Source organism: Lotus japonicus, chromosome 3 (genome assembly GCF_012489685.1).
Source record: "Lotus japonicus ecotype B-129 chromosome 3, LjGifu_v1.2".
NCBI lineage: Eukaryota > Viridiplantae > Streptophyta > Magnoliopsida > Fabales > Fabaceae > Lotus > Lotus japonicus.
In genome coordinates, this window is record NC_080043.1 from 4,660,698 (window position 1) to 4,677,961 (window position 17,264).

The following is a 17,264-nucleotide window of genomic DNA, read 5'->3' on the forward strand; positions in this document are numbered from 1 at the left end:
GAATAGAATAAACTCGAGCTTAACAAATGTACAATGCGCATACTCATAAATGATCAAAATGAGGTGACATTGCAATTTCATTGAGTTCTGTCACAAATGTCCTCGTAAGAGACAACATTCTGGTATCCCAAAGCCAGTTAAAATCCACAAGACATTCATTGACATTAAAAAAACTGGATAATTGAAAATCAAATCATGTCATACTATGGAGAAGATGGAAATAGAAAGTAAAGAATTAAAAACAAAATGTTCATTACTTATCAAGGAGCTAGTAACAAAATGTAAACTATCAGCTTCTCTTTTCTCCCATGTTCCTAGCAGCTGCGTATGCTTCTTGTTCCGTTTTCCTTTCTTTTTTCTTGTTTGTTGTTTGTTCCTAGCTCTTTGTTTCCCTTGGGTTGAAGTACCCCTGGTACGGGGTACTTCCCTTTTTATATACTGAACTTTGGCTGATAAAAAAAATACTCTTGGAAGTTTTCCCTGTCTCCGAATCCCAAACACGAATAACATCTTCTCGCACTGATAATGTTGTTGTTGAGTGGTCCCCAAATAAGCTTTATTTAATCTTCCTTGAGGACCCTTAATCACAAGCATTGATTCACAGAATCACAGGTCTAGTCTGAGGGATCCTTGGTAGTACATTTAACATGGATTGCATAAGAAAGTTCTGTGAAGGGGTTGGTGGTGACGGCAAGTTAGATGCACTGATAACCTTGGCACTGATTACGTTTCTACCTCCTTCTCAATCATTAGTTCATCACCAATATAAACAGAATTTTGAAAGAGTCTAAATTTAAAATGGTGTCTCTCATACTTGCAAACTGGATGTTTAACCAGTTCCACGTGCTTGCTAATTCATGATATACAGCTGCAAGAAAAATGAGAAATTAAGGTTTCGATTTGGGCTATCTATCATCTAAGTCACCACACCACACCGATCTTTCTCTTACCCCAATATTACCAAATGCCACTTGAGGTTATCTACCAACATATATATATAGGGAGCCCTTAAATGACAGAAAGTGCAAGGAACACTGTGTAATTGGAAAATCTAAAAAGTAAATAAATATAAGAAAGTCCCACTCTAAAAATATTTTGTGATCAACTCCTCATCACTCCACATAAATTGTCCCAGTTTTCTTATTCCGTTTAGTTCCTTAACTGTCTCAGCCATGATTTTTATCGAAAAAATTGAACACTGCACAACGTTTTAGCTACTTTCCAAATTGAAGGTGTCTTGACCTTGCATCGTGAGCTACCAGAGACAAACATCTCACCAAACTCCTTGATGGACTTCCTAATTTTTTGAGAAGGAGAGTTTGCAGGGAACAGTCATATCTTCTTCTTAGGTCTCCTGACGGCGCTGTTTTCAGGTTGTGGATTGTGCGGCGACGTCAATATAAGCGAAACGGTGGAGGCTAGTTAAGGGGCTTAGGCTTGAGCTGTGTATGGAAGCGAAATGAAGAAGCGAGCTTTTGAGTGTCAAATTGTGACGAAATGGTGGCTTTTGGAACGAAGAAGAAGAAACCAAAGGAATGCACAAAGTAGAAAGCCTAGAAGGGATCGGAAGATTTTGGAGGTGTCCACGTTGGATTTTTACTGACGTGGTGAAATTTGTATTATGTGTCGCTGATGTGTCAACTTTATACTCCGCGCTTCTCAATTCCTATATATAAATATAAATAGATTTTGGTTTATTGTTTGTGACACATTAATGAAGAAGTAAGATTTTGTCATGTTAATTCGAATTTTGATCGGAATTGATTTCAACGAAAATTCAAACATTCATTGAGTGCTTGAAATGTATACATATACAAAGCATATATACCATTGTTAACAGAGTTTCAACCCCCAAACTATACAAACATATTCACATTTTTCAAAATCAAAACAAGAGGAAATGAGAGACTTGGGAAACTTCATATATTCCTAAACTCAATCTGTACATATACACACAAGTTGCTTTCACAAAGTAAATTTTGTGGAAATTACAGAAGTTCTACAGCTAAAAGAATAAAAGAAAGATATTATATGGACTCACTCACTCACCAACCAAACCACTTGCATTGATGAGAAATTGGGAATATAGAATTAAGACCCCCAGAATAGCATCACCAAACCACTTGCTTCATGAGAAATTTTTAGGTTCAGGTTTGCTCTTTCTGCTCAAGGCCTTTAATATACAACTTTACATCAACTTGTTTTGGTTTCTTTCCTCACTCAGACTAACATTCTGCTTTAATTTGGTGACTTTATATAACAACATGTTCAAGTCAAGTGGGATGCATCATCCTTTGCTACTAGTTTTTATCTCTATGCTTGAAAACAAAAAAGAAGTGGTCCTTTTCCTAGGGGAACTTGATCATCAACTTGTGCAACATATCATACAGATCATAACAGCTCCAATAGTGCTTAAAGCTTTGGTTTCCTTTTTCCACTTTTCGCAAATTAAGTTGTTCTATATATTCTGTTTTTTAATTGGTGTGGTCCTTTCTGTCTATGAGTCGCACAACATCTAAACGAAAGGTAACTTAATTCTCAAAGACCAAATATAAATGGTGCTGAAGATGGTCCTCACTAACATCATTGAAAAGATTAACCAATTTAAACCAACTGTTTTAATTACTTTACTACTCCTATCACTTAGATTCTCCTTTGAAGGAAAGGGCTAAAAAAATTAAGAGGGTGCTCTTCTCTCCTTTGCAATAATATTTATTAAAGTAGATATCGCTGTCCCATTCTTTCAATCTAATAATTTGGTAAAAGTGAAGTCCTTGTTGACTAATTATTTCAATCCAATATTATGATATTCCTGCAGTCGACTTGTTAATTATGATATGGAGCTGTCTGGTGATCATAAAATAGGTAGTTATAATAATTAAGCACAAAAAAGAAACCTTCCTTTTAGGTTTTCTTTTTGGTAGAACTCAAACCAATTAGTGGAGGTTTGAATATTCTTTAGATGCTTCTAAGAAGCTAATTCGCCTCTCTGCCTATTCTTTATTTCAGATTTAATGAGTTTGAAAACAACAAAGGACATGTCAATTATTAGTTTTTGCATTAAATTAAAGAGATGCTTACATTAGATTTATGTTTAAGATAAACTACAATATTTTGATTATTTTCTTCTTCTATCTTCAGGTCTTAATCAACTTAGTCCCCTACAGTTTTCCCTTTCTAACTTAACTCTATTGGGTTTGTCCGCCACGGATCAAGAAAAATCTAATTTACAAATTAAAGAAACAACAACAAAAATTATAGTGAACAATATTTTCATAAAACACATTTTTCTCCATATAAAATGTGACAATGAGTTAAGTGAGTGCAGGGTTTGATGGGGAGACCGGAAGAGCCATGGGCAAAGAACATAAAACACTGAGAGAACACAACTTCATATCTTTACCTAAAACTTTAAGGCATTATTGAGTTTATGAGTCACATTTTTATGAAGTCTTCACTTCACTCATATTTAACCAATGTGAGACTCAACTCACACTTGAATTCAAATTATCAACAATCATATTGCCAGTAACCCAACAACTTCACTAATGTGATTGTTGAGAGGCTATTGACGGCCTTGTCTATCACTAATTTGAATTTGCTACCATTAAAACTGTCAATAAATTCAAACTTTCGACCACCTTTTCAAATGTATGGTGCATCAACAATGATATATACAAACCTCATTTTCAAAACACTTCATTTTCACCCATTTTTATTTATATTTCTCTTCTTATCATTTATCACATCTCATAATTTCTCTCTCTTACATTTTTTTTTCTTCCTATCTCTTTCTTCATTACACCTCATTCCACCTCCAAGAGAGGTGTGAATGGAACATTATTCCGTCGTTTAACAAAATGCCAAAATTTGAAAATGTGAGTATCTATTGGTGATCAAGTCGTCTGTAATGAATGACCAAAGTTTAAAAAATCGTCAAATACTCAAATTACTCTCAAAAGTGTTAGGTCCCCAAATGATAGCTCAAGTGGTAAGAGTTAGAGACATAAGGGTTAGGTGTGATTAAGGTGAAAGGTCAGGGTTCGAACCATGAGGAGGACTAATTTATTAACATTACTACATTTGTCTATATATAAAATTAAAAAAAAAAACTCTCAAAAGTGTTAGTAGATAGTCAGTAATTTGCGTACGAAACCACCATAAAGATCTTTATTTAACCAACTATCTTGTAAAGAAAACATTGTTAAGTTTAAAACCAAATCATTTCAAGAAATCTAAATACACGATATGATTGTACGGCAAATCATCATCCACATTGGTTAAAAATAAATTAATCAAACATAGTAAGTATATATATCTATATATATACATATATAAACTCACAAACTTGTCGTTTTAAAATTATGGGTCAAAATGTGTGTTGTTAACTTTACTATGATGATATATCTTGTAAATCCATTAATAGACTTCTCATCTGTTTTAGGTCTCCCATCATACACGATGGGCCTCCCAAATCATTGCCTTAAATTTTTGTATCAAAATGTGACGTCCCCATCATATTAATTTTTTCTAAGGAGAAAACTTATATCAGACTTTTTATGTCTATTTTATCTACTTCTTTATTCAAACAATTGACAAGTGGTCTTGAATGATAGCTCAAATGATAAGAGTTGAGGGGCATATTGAGGAGTGAAAGTTTTAGAGATAAATATCTAGGTGGTGTAATTTATATTTTCAATGTAAAAAAAAAAAAAAAATTTGAAATTTAATTTAAAAAATAAATGATATTTATTAAGATAAAAAACTTAGACACATATCACTACATGAATGGAGAACTTTGGTTAAAAAAATGAATTAAAACTTGATATGAGTTTTTTCCTTTTTCTTTAATCAATTTTACATGCTCATTTTACTATTATCAAATTATAACATGACACTTGGGTTAAAAAAATTAAGAAAAATGATCACATTAAAAATTAATAAAATATTATGAAAGTGGATGCATGACTAGATTTTGTATTGGGTTATAATATTAACAAAATGTGTATGTGAAGTATTGTGTGGCTGTTCGATCGGATACACGATGAAAATCTTAATGAGATAAAATTAGGGTGGGCATTGGAAATAAGTAACTTTTTTTAGCTTTTGTGGTTACTCACTAAGATATTGACTTTAATGTGGTTTTTTACCATACATCCAAACATGATTATCGAAAACTGTATTTGGATGTAATGGTGAAAATGGAATGAATGAATGAATATGTAAGGAAATAATATAAGAAGAAGGAATATAAGAGAAAAATAGAATAATTTTAAATTTGTTTGGATTGAAAGAAAAAGAAAAAAAGAGAGTGATATTTACATAATTACTATATTATCCTTTTATATAAGTTATAAAATTAATTTATATCTCACTTTTTAAATATTAAATTACCATAGTTGTCCACGAATGATAGCTCGAGTGGTAAGAGCTAGGGGACATGTGGGTTGGATAGGGGAAGTACAGTGATCAATCATTGGTGGGCGCAGTTTATATTTCCAATGTACCAAAAAAATATTATCATAGTTTTAAAAGGTTTTTTAAAAAATTTATCATATCACTTTTCATGTTTTCCAAAAATATCGTTTGATTTCCAAGGCCACTATGATTTAGAGATATTGGATCAAGCATTAATATGAGAAAGAACTTTAAATGAGGATAACTTAGAAAATTTATTCGAAAAAAAACTTCAAGTTTATTGCTTCTAAATAATTTTAACTATTTTTCTTAGTTTTAGAAAATTAATTAATAGTGACTTATAATAAGAGACAAAGAGCGTACTATTTTTCAAAATATGGATAAAAAAGAGTAAATTACTCCCCTCTCCCTTGATAGCTTAGAGAGGCTTAAATTATACTTCCTCCCCCTTTCATTTTAAAACATACATTTTATTCCGTTAAGAGAAACTTAAATTACATTCATCTCCCCTTTTATTTCAAAACTTACACTCTCTTTCTTTAAAAGATTTGGTTTTTTACACTTCCATTCATGCTCATTTAAACCATAAAAGATTAGTTTAAGATAATTTTTTTTATTTGCTTTCATTAATCAAACAGGCAGCACTGATGCCGAAGCATCTGAATGAATAATAGAAAGAAGTTATGTTGGGACTCCTCCACCTAAAATCACATTGGCATAGGTGGAAGCATTCCGAGCAAGAAAGTCTACGACCTTATTATCATTCCTACGAGTGAAAATAAGATCATTACGATCAAAACGTAAAGAAATAGAACAATAATCTAAAATGATCAAATTTAAATAAGAGGAGTCTCCAGAAAGGCGACGCCAAACAATCTGTCTCAAAGTACACACTTCTAAAGTCAATGTTCATTTAAAATAAAATATTTTAAATTATAATATGTATTTATCAATTAGGAGAATAGAGTGTAGATTTTAAAATATGAGCTGAGAAAAATGTAATTTAAATTTCAGTCATAGGAGTGTAACTTTTAAAATAAAAAGGGAAATGAGTGTAATTTAAACTTAGGAGAATAATTCACTCAAGAAAAATAATCTTACAAAAAACAAGATAAAATTCTCATCCCCATATTCTTGCATAGTTGCATGATTGTTATTTTGAATTACAACTAGAAATGTTACCAGGCTGAGTTATTTTCTCAAGAAAAGAGTCTTGAAATCAGAAATGGACTACACGCTTTACAAGGAATAACGATATGGAAAGCCACATAATTAACAATTCATTTTTGTAGGTTTGATGTATAAAATATAAAATTTCATGTGTTGTTTTTCGCTTTCAGGATCATATATACTATCATCTCTATAAATATCAAATTTAACTAGATATAATAATGATACACATTGATAAATAATATCAGTCAAAGTGATGTTTTACTTACATTTTATATCAAAACAATTAAAAATCCTTTTCACACAATTTTTTATTTTTCAACTCAAAATCAACAGTACTACTTTTCTCCGAAAAATAGGGCATAGAAGTAATTTGACTTTATAAAGAAAAGGACAGCCATGCAAAATAGTCATGCACAAAATGTTCTTCCAAAAAAGAAAAAGAAAGAAAAGGGAGGCCCTCCATCTAGGTAATTTCACAAACTTGAGAAATTGAATTAACATATTCATTCACGTATTACTTTTTTTTAATCTTATGCATACTCACTTTTTTTCCATTTTTCAATTATGTTCTTATTACATTATTTATTATATTTATATTTCTTATTTTTCTCTTCTCATTTTATATCTCTATAAGTGTAAGTGTGTTTAAAGTATAGCGAACAATATTCAAATTGAAGGGTAGATTTTGATGGGGAGTAAACTTCCATGGTATTTGCTTGAATCAATAAAGATAGAGAGAGAAACCAAAAAAGCTGTAAGGGTGTCCCTTTCAAAAGGTGTGGTGGTGGCATGTAAAGGATCTATCTCTTGAAAGGCATCCAGACACACTTCTTTGAGATAAAACCAACAGTTCTAACTAGGAATTAAATATCTAAATTCCAACATAGAAGAATAGCATTTTGAGATGATATTTTCTTTTACTAAAATCGATTATAAAGTTACAAAATTACTTTAAAAAGCTTTTCCTAAAATCTAATTCTAGCTTAAGAATCAATTGGAGAATAATTTTCAAATACATACTAATAATCTAAGTGCTGATTTCAAAATTCAGCTTTTCTGATGTACGTTAAACTCAACGTGACACATTTTAGCTTCTCTATTACTACCTTAAAGTACATGAAATCACATTTATGTTAACTTTAATGCAGAAACTAACATGCAGTAATAAAATATGTACTAAATTAAGAAAGGGGAAGAAGAAATAGAGAGGGTGGGGAAGAGGGTGAATTGGTGAAAGTTGTTTGGGGCAGCAAGAGCCAAATTTTGGTGATCCGATTGAATGAATTATGGATGGGTTGGTGGTATTATGTTATGTAGTACAAGAACAGCAGCAGAAGAGCAGTGATGAAATCACAGATTTTTAAGACCTCCTTTCTGACCAAACACTGCCACCCCTTACCACTGCCATCATTCATCATCACCCAGTCCTATAGGGCCAGAATGAATTCCTCTTCCCTATAGCCCAACCCTTAATTAATACTAACTGTACTCTACTCTACCCTCTCTCTCTCTCTCTCCCTTTTTTGTCTGGACCTGTGTGTTGAGATTTGGAAAATTTGCTGGAAATGTTGTGAGAGGACACCTCCTTCAGTTGGGTTGTTTCCTAAGCCAAGTGGGTATTAACCAACTCATCCAACTGTATTGTTGTTCCAGTTTGGTTAATGCATAAAGGGTCTCATCTCATTTCAACATAAAGGCAAAAAAGAAAGCATTTTGAGAGAAGAGAGAAAGTAAGAGAGAGAGAGAGACAGAGAGAAAAGAGATGGGTTAGGGTGAAAACTGAAAAGGAGTTTGCAATTGCATAACAACAACATTCTCTAGAGAGACTAGTCTAGTTTAGTTGAAGAGGGGTTGTTTATTTTCTTTTTGTATGTGGTGATGGAATTGGGGAAATTGAATGGCAGGAACTACTTTTGGAAGAAGCAGAAGCAAGTTTCAGAAGGGTGGCAGTTGCAGCAGCAGCAGCAGAAACAGAAACAAGAGAAGGAGAAGAGGTGTGAGAAGGAATCATCATCATCAAACCTCTAGAAAAAAGTGTGCTACTTGGGTAAAAGCTGGAAGAGGAAAAGCACAACCACAACAACAACAACAACATCAATCCTCTGACTCTGGATCCTCACAGCAGCAATCATCATCAACAACAACAGAATCATCAGAATCAGCAGAATCAGCAGCAGCAGCATCAACATCACCACCACCCTCATCATCTAAATTCAAGCCATGTAGCAGAAGAAGAAGGAGAAGACGAAGACGACCAAGATTCTTCTCCTCCTTCATCCCTCAACAAACCTCATCTTCACCATTTTCATCATCCTCAACACCATCACCAAGACTCAACCTTCCAAACCCAACTCCAATATCTCCAGCAACACCAAAATCAACAAGACCCTTATGGTTTAGGAACAGAATCTCTGCAGCAACCACCAAAGAAACGTTCCTTCCACCTTCCACCACCACACCCACCACCTCCTCCGCCTTCTTCTTCCACCGAATATGCAAGAAAGATGGGAGAAACAACACAGCAGGACCAAACAGCAGCAGCAACAACCGCCACAAACACACCGCCAGCCTCTTCGAGGCTGGCAATGAGAGGCTCCGGCGGCGGAGAGATAGTGGAGGTGCAAGGAGGCCACATTGTCCGGGCGACCGGAAGAAAAGACCGCCACAGCAAGGTTTGCACCGCCAAAGGTCCCCGGGACCGCCGCGTTCGCCTCTCGGCACACACCGCCATTCAATTCTACGACGTGCAGGACCGGTTGGGCTACGACCGACCCAGCAAGGCCGTCGACTGGCTCATCAAGAAGGCGAAAACCGCCATCGACGAACTCGCCGAGCTTCCCGCATGGAACCCAACCACCGCGGGAACCTCCTCCTCTCAACCGCCACAAAATCAGCAGCAACAGAACTTCAGCGAAATGCTCCACCGCCACTCGCCGGTGGACGACCCGGTCATCGCCTCCGGTAGCCGCATGGTCACCGGAAGAATCCCAGAACAACAGTTTCATTCACAGCAGCAATTGGGCAATGAAGATGATGAAGGCGGAAACAACCACAACAACACCGCCACGAAATACAAATACACCGCCACTGCTGGTTCTGGTTTTCTTCAAGCGTCGTTGGATAACGACATTGCTGACACTATTAAGTCTTTCTTTCCGGTTGAGACCGCCACTACGTCGTTTCATAGCTACCCGCCACCGCCGGACTTGTTATCGAGGACGGCGAGCGGCGGTGGCAGCAGCCAGCAAGATCTGCGGCTTTCCCTACAGTCCTTTCAGGACCACCACCCCATCATGTTCAACCACCACCACCACCAGGGCCACCACGAGCCGGTTCTCTTCGCCGGAACCCCCGCTCTCAGCTTCGACGGTGGTTCCTCCGGTGGGTGGCCTGAGCAGCAGCAGCAGCAGCAAAACCACCACCACCAGAACCACCAGCAGCAGCAGCAACAGGAGGAGCATGAGCATGGTCGGCTTCATAGGATGGTGGCTTGGAATGTTGAAGCTGCAGAAGCTGCTAACAGTGGCCACGGTGCTGGGTTCATGTTCAGCGCGCCTGCGCCGGCGATAATTCCGGCGTCCGTGTTTAGTCATGGCCATCGCCAGTATTTTTCTCAGAGGGGACCCCTTCAGTCCAGTAACACCCCTTCCATTCGTGCTTGGATAGACCCTACTTCCATTACTGCGGCGAGCCTCGCCGATCACCACCACTACCTCACCCCGGCGATCCACCAGGCTTCTGTCTCCGGCGCAGCCGGTTTCTCTGCCTCCGGTGCCTTCTCCGGTTTTCGCATACCAGCACGAATTCAGGGTGAAGAGGAGCACGACGGTGTATCTGACAAACCGTCCTCTGCTTCCTCTGATTCTCGCCATTGATGATTGAAAACACATAAATCCAAACTATACTTCTCCAGGTTCTCCCTTTAACAACCACTTCATGAAATCACCATTAGATTCCTATGTTTGTTCTTACTTGCAAATTTCCTACAATGAGTGTTTCAGGGCTTTCATGGACTTATCTTGAAGATGATTGGTGAAGAACAAGCATGCTTTTGAAAGATTAGGATGAAAAATTTTCAGCTGCAATGGGAATTCAAGAGCAACTCAGGTGTTTGGATTTCAGATGTTTCAACTTCAATGGCATATCTATATGCTGTGGGAATGAAGAAAATCTAGTTTGAATGCACAGGTTTTCCAATCCCAGGCTATTTATCTGTTAATTTATGTTCCACTACCTAAGTTTTTCAAGCTTAGACTAGGACTAGGAGCACTGTGTTTGTTTGTTTTGTTTCAGCTATGTTGTTGGATTACTATTACTATGATGTTTTCATTTGTAACCACCATTTGTGGTGGTCATGACTTGTTTGTATTTCTTCCATTTCTATGCTAGTTTCTAGTAGTGGTCTAGAAAAACATTCTCAAAGAATAACTATTGCTATTTGCTAGAACTAGTGTTTTTTGCTCAAGTTGTTGAATATTTCCAACTTAGTGCAGACCCGGATGCAAAGTGAGGCCTTTTCACAATGACAAAAAAGGATAAATGCAAACCCAAATAAGCCGACATAGGAACTTTGCTCTCTTTAGGTGAGAGCATTGAATTGAACTTTTGTATGATTTTGGCTAGGAATGGTTGGTTATTGCTGGTTTCAAATGAGGGAAGGAAGATAGACCTTTTTTGATTTCTTAGGTGATGAAATGGGGGGTTTTCTTTGCATTAGAATTTAGAAAGAAAGTTGGTTAGTTCTTTTTTTTTACTGCTTTCTCTCTAGTGCAGCCATCAACCAGTCACTATAGTTTTGGAGTAAATCTACCGCCTCATTATGTCTATCTCTTTCACACTTCGATTTTCGGAGCATTTGTCTGAAAAGTCGTTGTCCATGAACTGTTGACAAATGAAAGGGGGTTGTGTGAGAATTGATTCCAAGCTTGGTAAAAGGAAATATCCTAGTTCTGTGTGATTTGCTTCTTTCCCATTCACATGTCATACTTGTAGTTCTTCTCTCAGCTTAGGAAGCTATGATAGTGACTCAAAAGTTGATTATTAGGAAAATTACCCCAAGTGGTCTTTGATGATTCACTTGCCTATTACTATTAGTTGATGCAGATAGTTCTGTTTCTAGCTAGTAGAAATAGAAGGGTTTCTACTTTCTACTATTTAATTTTGAACTGCATCCAACCGTTTGGAACGAAAATATCTATTTTTTGTGTGCACCAAGACATCTCCATAGCCGGCAGTCACAAGTCTTGTTTCCCTGAAGTCTGAAACCACGTTAAGTGAGTAAGTTTTCCCAAAAAATACTTCTCCATACATACTGCCCATGAAATGAACCATCGACTAAATGCTTATGGAGCTTGTGAGCTCAACTATCTAGTGACCTTGTTAGGAAAATATCTTGTGCTAGCCGCATGAGGTGCGGTGTAAAAGAAAAGGGGTGTGGGTGGGAGGAATCTTTAGGTAACGGTAGAGAAATCCTAATAGGTGACAAGGGGGGAAAAGTGGAATACATCTCTGCAAAGGGGGGAGCCATGAAAGGGATGGGGATAGATGAGCACAACCAAGCTCAATTATGAATGAGTCTTACACTCATGGATGCCACCAAAGGATGTCCTTGTACACCTGTATGTGGTCCCCTTAGCCTCGTATTAATCTTGTCATGTCTAAATGGGAATGCTCTCCTTCAAGGGGATAATGGAAATCAAAAGATAGAAAAAACCTTGCCCTTTTTAGAACGTTGCAATTATTTTTTGGTTGTTGGTGCTGATAGGCTAAGAGATGAGAGTGATTTTGAATTTATCATATGATCATTTAAGAGAAGAGAAGACGAAATAACTCAATCCTTGTATGGTTCAAGAGGAGGAGGAATTTTAGAGGAGATTTACATTTATTATACTTTTTTTATTTATTTTGGGAACCTAAATATGAGAAATAACAATTTTGTTAATTTAAATATTATTGCTTCAAACTCCCATAATTTTTCAAGGGCAGATAAAATTTGTTAGTGGGGGTTTACCCTTCCCTCTATTCATCTTTCATCTCCTACTAAAAATTGAACTAATCAATATAAGTGTTAGGGTTAATCATCATTTTAGTTTATGTATTTGTACGACGGTTCAATTTTTGTTATTAACTGGAATTTTGTTTTACTATTGCCCTTGTGTTTAGGGTAATGATGGAATTAGTTCTCGTCGAAAGGCTTGTCTATGGTGACCTTGCCTATGGCATGCGCCAGCTAACATGACATGCTTATGTGTCTAATAATATGGCATTTTGTTTAATTGTTTTAACACTTTTCACATCAGTAAAACTTAATCCATAAATCTAATTCCCAAATCTTTTACCAAAAATTCATCTTCTTCCTCTATTTGATCATCACTAAGAACAACTCAAAACCGTAAACTCAACTTAAAAAATAGAACTCAAATCAAGAACCTAGAGAAATCTTTCATTTTCAATGTTCTACCCACAAGTTCATCAGTTTCAACACCCTTTTTCTAGTTAAATTTCAGCACCCTCTCAATGCTCAAGGCACCCCAAACCCATAACCATGTCCCTTTAAACCCTCTCATTCCTCCACCTCCCGGCCCCTCGCTTCCCCACATCTCCTCCCTTCGTTGTCCACCACCACATATGCTTCCATCCCCTGCTTTGCCTCCCCTTTCTCATCGACCCCTTGCAGATTTAGAAAGGAATCACAAGGTAAAGGTTGGGGCGACATTGGTTTTGATTACTTGACTTTGTGTTGTTTGGTTTTGGATTGAGTGGATGAAGAAAGGGCACGGTGAATCCTCTTGGCAGATGTTTGGGTGGCAGGGGATGAGGTCGCGGCTCTTGCGGTTCTCCTCTAGCAACGACGACGCACAAAGCTTTAATGACATCAAGCGATCTCGCAGTGATGTATCATGTTGGGATTACGGGCCGAGTAGTGTTGCAACATTGCAATGCGATAAGGGGTGGGCTATGGCGACGAAGATGAAGTTTTACATGGTTGTTTGTTTGGTGTACTATCACACCTTAAAGGGCCAAGCCTAAAGAGAATGGTTCAATTTTCAACATTGTTCCCTCAGCCTCAGGTCACATCTAGTTCAACCACTACCTCTATACCTCCAACCACCGTGGTTGTGCCTAATTTGTTTCTCAGACCCAACTCTCACCCTTGTTCTCTGTTGTCTCCTCCTATGTCTCAAGAAGAATCATACACACTCATTTGTAGTTTCCAGAGAAGGGAAGACAACAAAGGAGGTTTTTTGAGGTGAAGAGAAGGGCTGGAAGGGTGTGGATGTGCTTTGTTTTGAGTTTGCTTTGTTTTACTTTCAGACAGAGAAGGATGTTTTTTTTCGATAAACCAAATATATTATAAAAGAAGTATTAGGGGTACTTCAACCCATAGTAAAGAAGACAAGGTGAAAGGGGAAGAAGACTAAACGAAAAGAATATGTACAAAGGGAAAATGGCAGAGAAGCCAATCCCAAAAAGCCACCGTCAAGTGAAGACAAGGTGCTAATAGGCAAACCAACAAATACCAAAAGCACCTAAACAAATATCCAATAGAGGGCAGTCCTTGGAGCTTCTAAAAACCAACATAGAGAATGGACGCGGCCTGCGAAAAACCAGCAATGGATTAGCAGTACTACAGGAGCAGAATGAAATGCAGCAGCTGGATGCTCCACTCATAGACAGAGAAGGATGTGGATGTGCTTTATAAAGATGATAAGTTTATGGGTTGGGGTGCTGGGTTTGAGTAAGAAAATGAAGAACACTCATGAATTTAGATGATTAAGAGTTTTTTGTAATTAAATTTTTTAATTTAATTATTAATTATTCACATGAAAATTAGATTTTAATTAAAAAGCACATATGGGTGTATGTCACGTCAACTCTTGCTTGCCACTAGGTCATTGGAGACAAGTTCTTTAGCAATGATTAATCTCAGCACTTTCCTAAATACAAGGGCACTAATAGAAAAAAATCTAGCTAAATATGAAAATTGAGCCATGTTACAAATACAATAACTAAAATGATGATCCAACTTTCACCGGAAGCATGTTTTTCGCGAAGCTAACTTTGTAGCCGACGCTTTTGCTACGAATGGGCTATCTTTGCTCATGCCTATGAGGATCTATGATAGTTTACCTCCTTTTGCTTTCGTTCCTTTTAGGTTTGACTCTTGTAATACTTTCTATGAGAGAGTTTAGTTGGGCGCTATAAGTCCCGAAATTAATCAAAAAAAAAAACTAAAATGATGATTAGCTCTATGTTTTAAAATAACCTACCTTCTAACGAACACTATGCAATCAGACTTCAATTCATCTTTATATAAACTTAGGTCAGGTGCCTACACTAAGACATTTTTTGCTTTTATTCACATTGGTTTAAACAACATGTAAAAGTGTTGTCATAGAGGGCTAATTTTAGATAATATGTTTTTTACAATATTAAATAAGTGTTCCGTGTCTAATAAAAGTGAACAATTATTACATGATAATTGTTATCGTTTCCACCCAATAAGTTATATTTTCTCATAGTGTTATCATGAACTACGAAAAACGGTTACTAAAGGGAATGGGTAGTGTCCATAAGACCATCGAAAATTGTTGCGTAAAATTTAGGAAACATTTTTCGTGTCGATGACTCTACTTTTAAACTGTTGAGAAAAGCAAAAAAATGTTGTAGTGTTATATGTGGGAAGAGTGGCAAATATTTAATGAATATAGTAGCACAAACCGTACTACTTCTTAAATTGTTTACCTTGAAATCAAAATCATCAGATGATATACATAGATAAGTGCTAAACCAGCTTCCTGACATGGGAAGGGAAGACGATGTTTTTGTTTTTAAGAAAAAAACTGGAATAAAGGACATAAAAGTGGGAGATGTTGACTGCCATTGATTGAAAAATATGCCAAGTGGGTGTTTAGCTCACCTGATATTTGCAATTATGGAATGAAATTTATCTCATCTCAGTCGTATTACGTACTGGATACTAAGCATATAATTGTGTTTGGTGAATATTTGAATAAGTGTTAGCTGATTGAAGATATATTATGTTATTAGTATTTCTCATTTTTAGAATGCAGTGGATATCAGACTATTCTCATGCTTCAACTAAGGATATGTTTGTGATATGCGTCCAACGGTCCAAGAGGCTATATTAATATACGCTTGGTAATTTGGAAATCTACAATTACTTGCTTTGAGAAAAACGTGTGTATGGCCATGCCACCGCCTATACAAATCAACACTAAGTGTGTTTGTTTTTACGTTTAAATTGAGCAAAACCATATTTATTTTAATGATACAGTATGATTTGTTAAAATCACATTCAAACTACTTTAAAATGTGCGTTGATAGAAATACGAACACACACGGGTTTCTAATGTACCATGCAAATACAAAATTCATAGATAGATCATATATTTGCTTAAAAGCCAAAGATGTTAAAGTAAAAAAAGGCGGGTGATAAGGTGCAATACGTGTTAGGTCTTGCACGGGTGCCACACATGTGAGGACCAATGAGATTCCACCATCTGGCAAGAGGTGTAATTGGAAACTGATTTAACCTGTTAATTTTTTTATATGATTTATAACAATTTTAATTTGTTCATTACCATAAAGCCCTTTTAGTTTTTGTTTCCTCCTTCTCTCTTAACCTTCTTCAACCTCATCACCACCAGTAAAACTCAGGTCCTATAGCAGAAGGCTTGCCACTTCTAGTACTCCGCATCATCCCAAAACCATCTTTAGAGTTCAAACATCATCATTAAGAGCAACCAAAAACAATGAACAAATAAATTAAAAATAAAAATTCTATCTTAATCTAATCGAACAACCAAACCCTCATCTCTAAAATTAACCAATTGAAAAAAGCACCCAATTTGAAACCTGGATCTCAATTCCTACGTTATGAAGCTAACAATTTCTTCTATTTCTTCCCTTGAATTCTCAATTTTATCACAACACTAAGCATAAACAACCACAATCAAAAACACCAACCCAATTCCGACTTGTGTTGATGGTAAACAATCAAAGGATAGACCATCCACCACCGCTGACCACCACCATCGAAACCCAGATCTCAATGGGTATGGATGCAGATTGAGAAAGCTGGGAGGTTTGGGCGAGAGGAGCCTCAAGAGGTTTCTGCATCGATGGTTTCTTGTCGGTGGCCGGAGTCGAAGGAGGCGCCGGGAGGAGAAGAGGGTGGCGGAGGCGCCGAGAGAAGTGAGAGAAACCACTCTTTGTAATAAAGGGCTTTATTGAGGTGGGTCTCCCCAGATCTGCAGCGCCTCTAAATTGGTTGTCGGTGACGGCAAAGAGGAGGATGTCACGGCGCGGCGAGGAAGAAGAGTCCTGGCACGGAGGAGGCAAGGCCGTGGCGGCGTACTTGTCTATACATATGCTATTAGTGGGGGAAACGCGGTGGAGAAGAGCTCGCCGGAGAAGACATGGAATGCAACTGAAGGAGCAGAGAAAGGGGACAGGAGAGTGAAGGAGGAGAGAGAGGGATAATTATTTGTCCACACCTCATCTTTGAGGTGGAAAGAGGTGGATAATGAGAGAGATAGGAAGAAAAGAAAAAGTAAGAAAGAGAAAGTATAAGATATGATATATGATAAGAGGAGAGAGATAGAAATAAAAATATGTGAAAATGAAGTGTATAACATATGAGGTGTGTA

The 17,264-nt window shown here is 36.9% G+C and overlaps 1 protein-coding gene across 1 annotated transcript; it reads left to right on the top strand.

The window, feature by feature from the left end:
* Nucleotides 1-7,829: 7,829 nt before the first annotated feature.
* LOC130744443 (transcription factor TCP4-like) lies at nucleotides 7,830-11,038 on the top strand. The gene is made up of 2 exons (XM_057596627.1): nucleotides 7,830-10,504; nucleotides 10,593-11,038. The coding sequence occupies exon 1, from the start codon at nucleotides 9,096-9,098 to the stop codon at nucleotides 10,464-10,466; it is 1,371 nt and encodes a 456-aa protein (XP_057452610.1). The 5' UTR covers nucleotides 7,830-9,095; the 3' UTR covers nucleotides 10,467-10,504; nucleotides 10,593-11,038.
* The last annotated feature ends 6,226 nt before the right edge of the window (nucleotides 11,039-17,264 follow it).

Excerpts from the sequence above, each read along its gene's own strand:
- LOC130744443 (XM_057596627.1), top strand. The coding sequence starts at position 9,096 with ATGGGAGAAACAACACAGCAGGACCAAACAGCAGCAGCAACAACCGCC.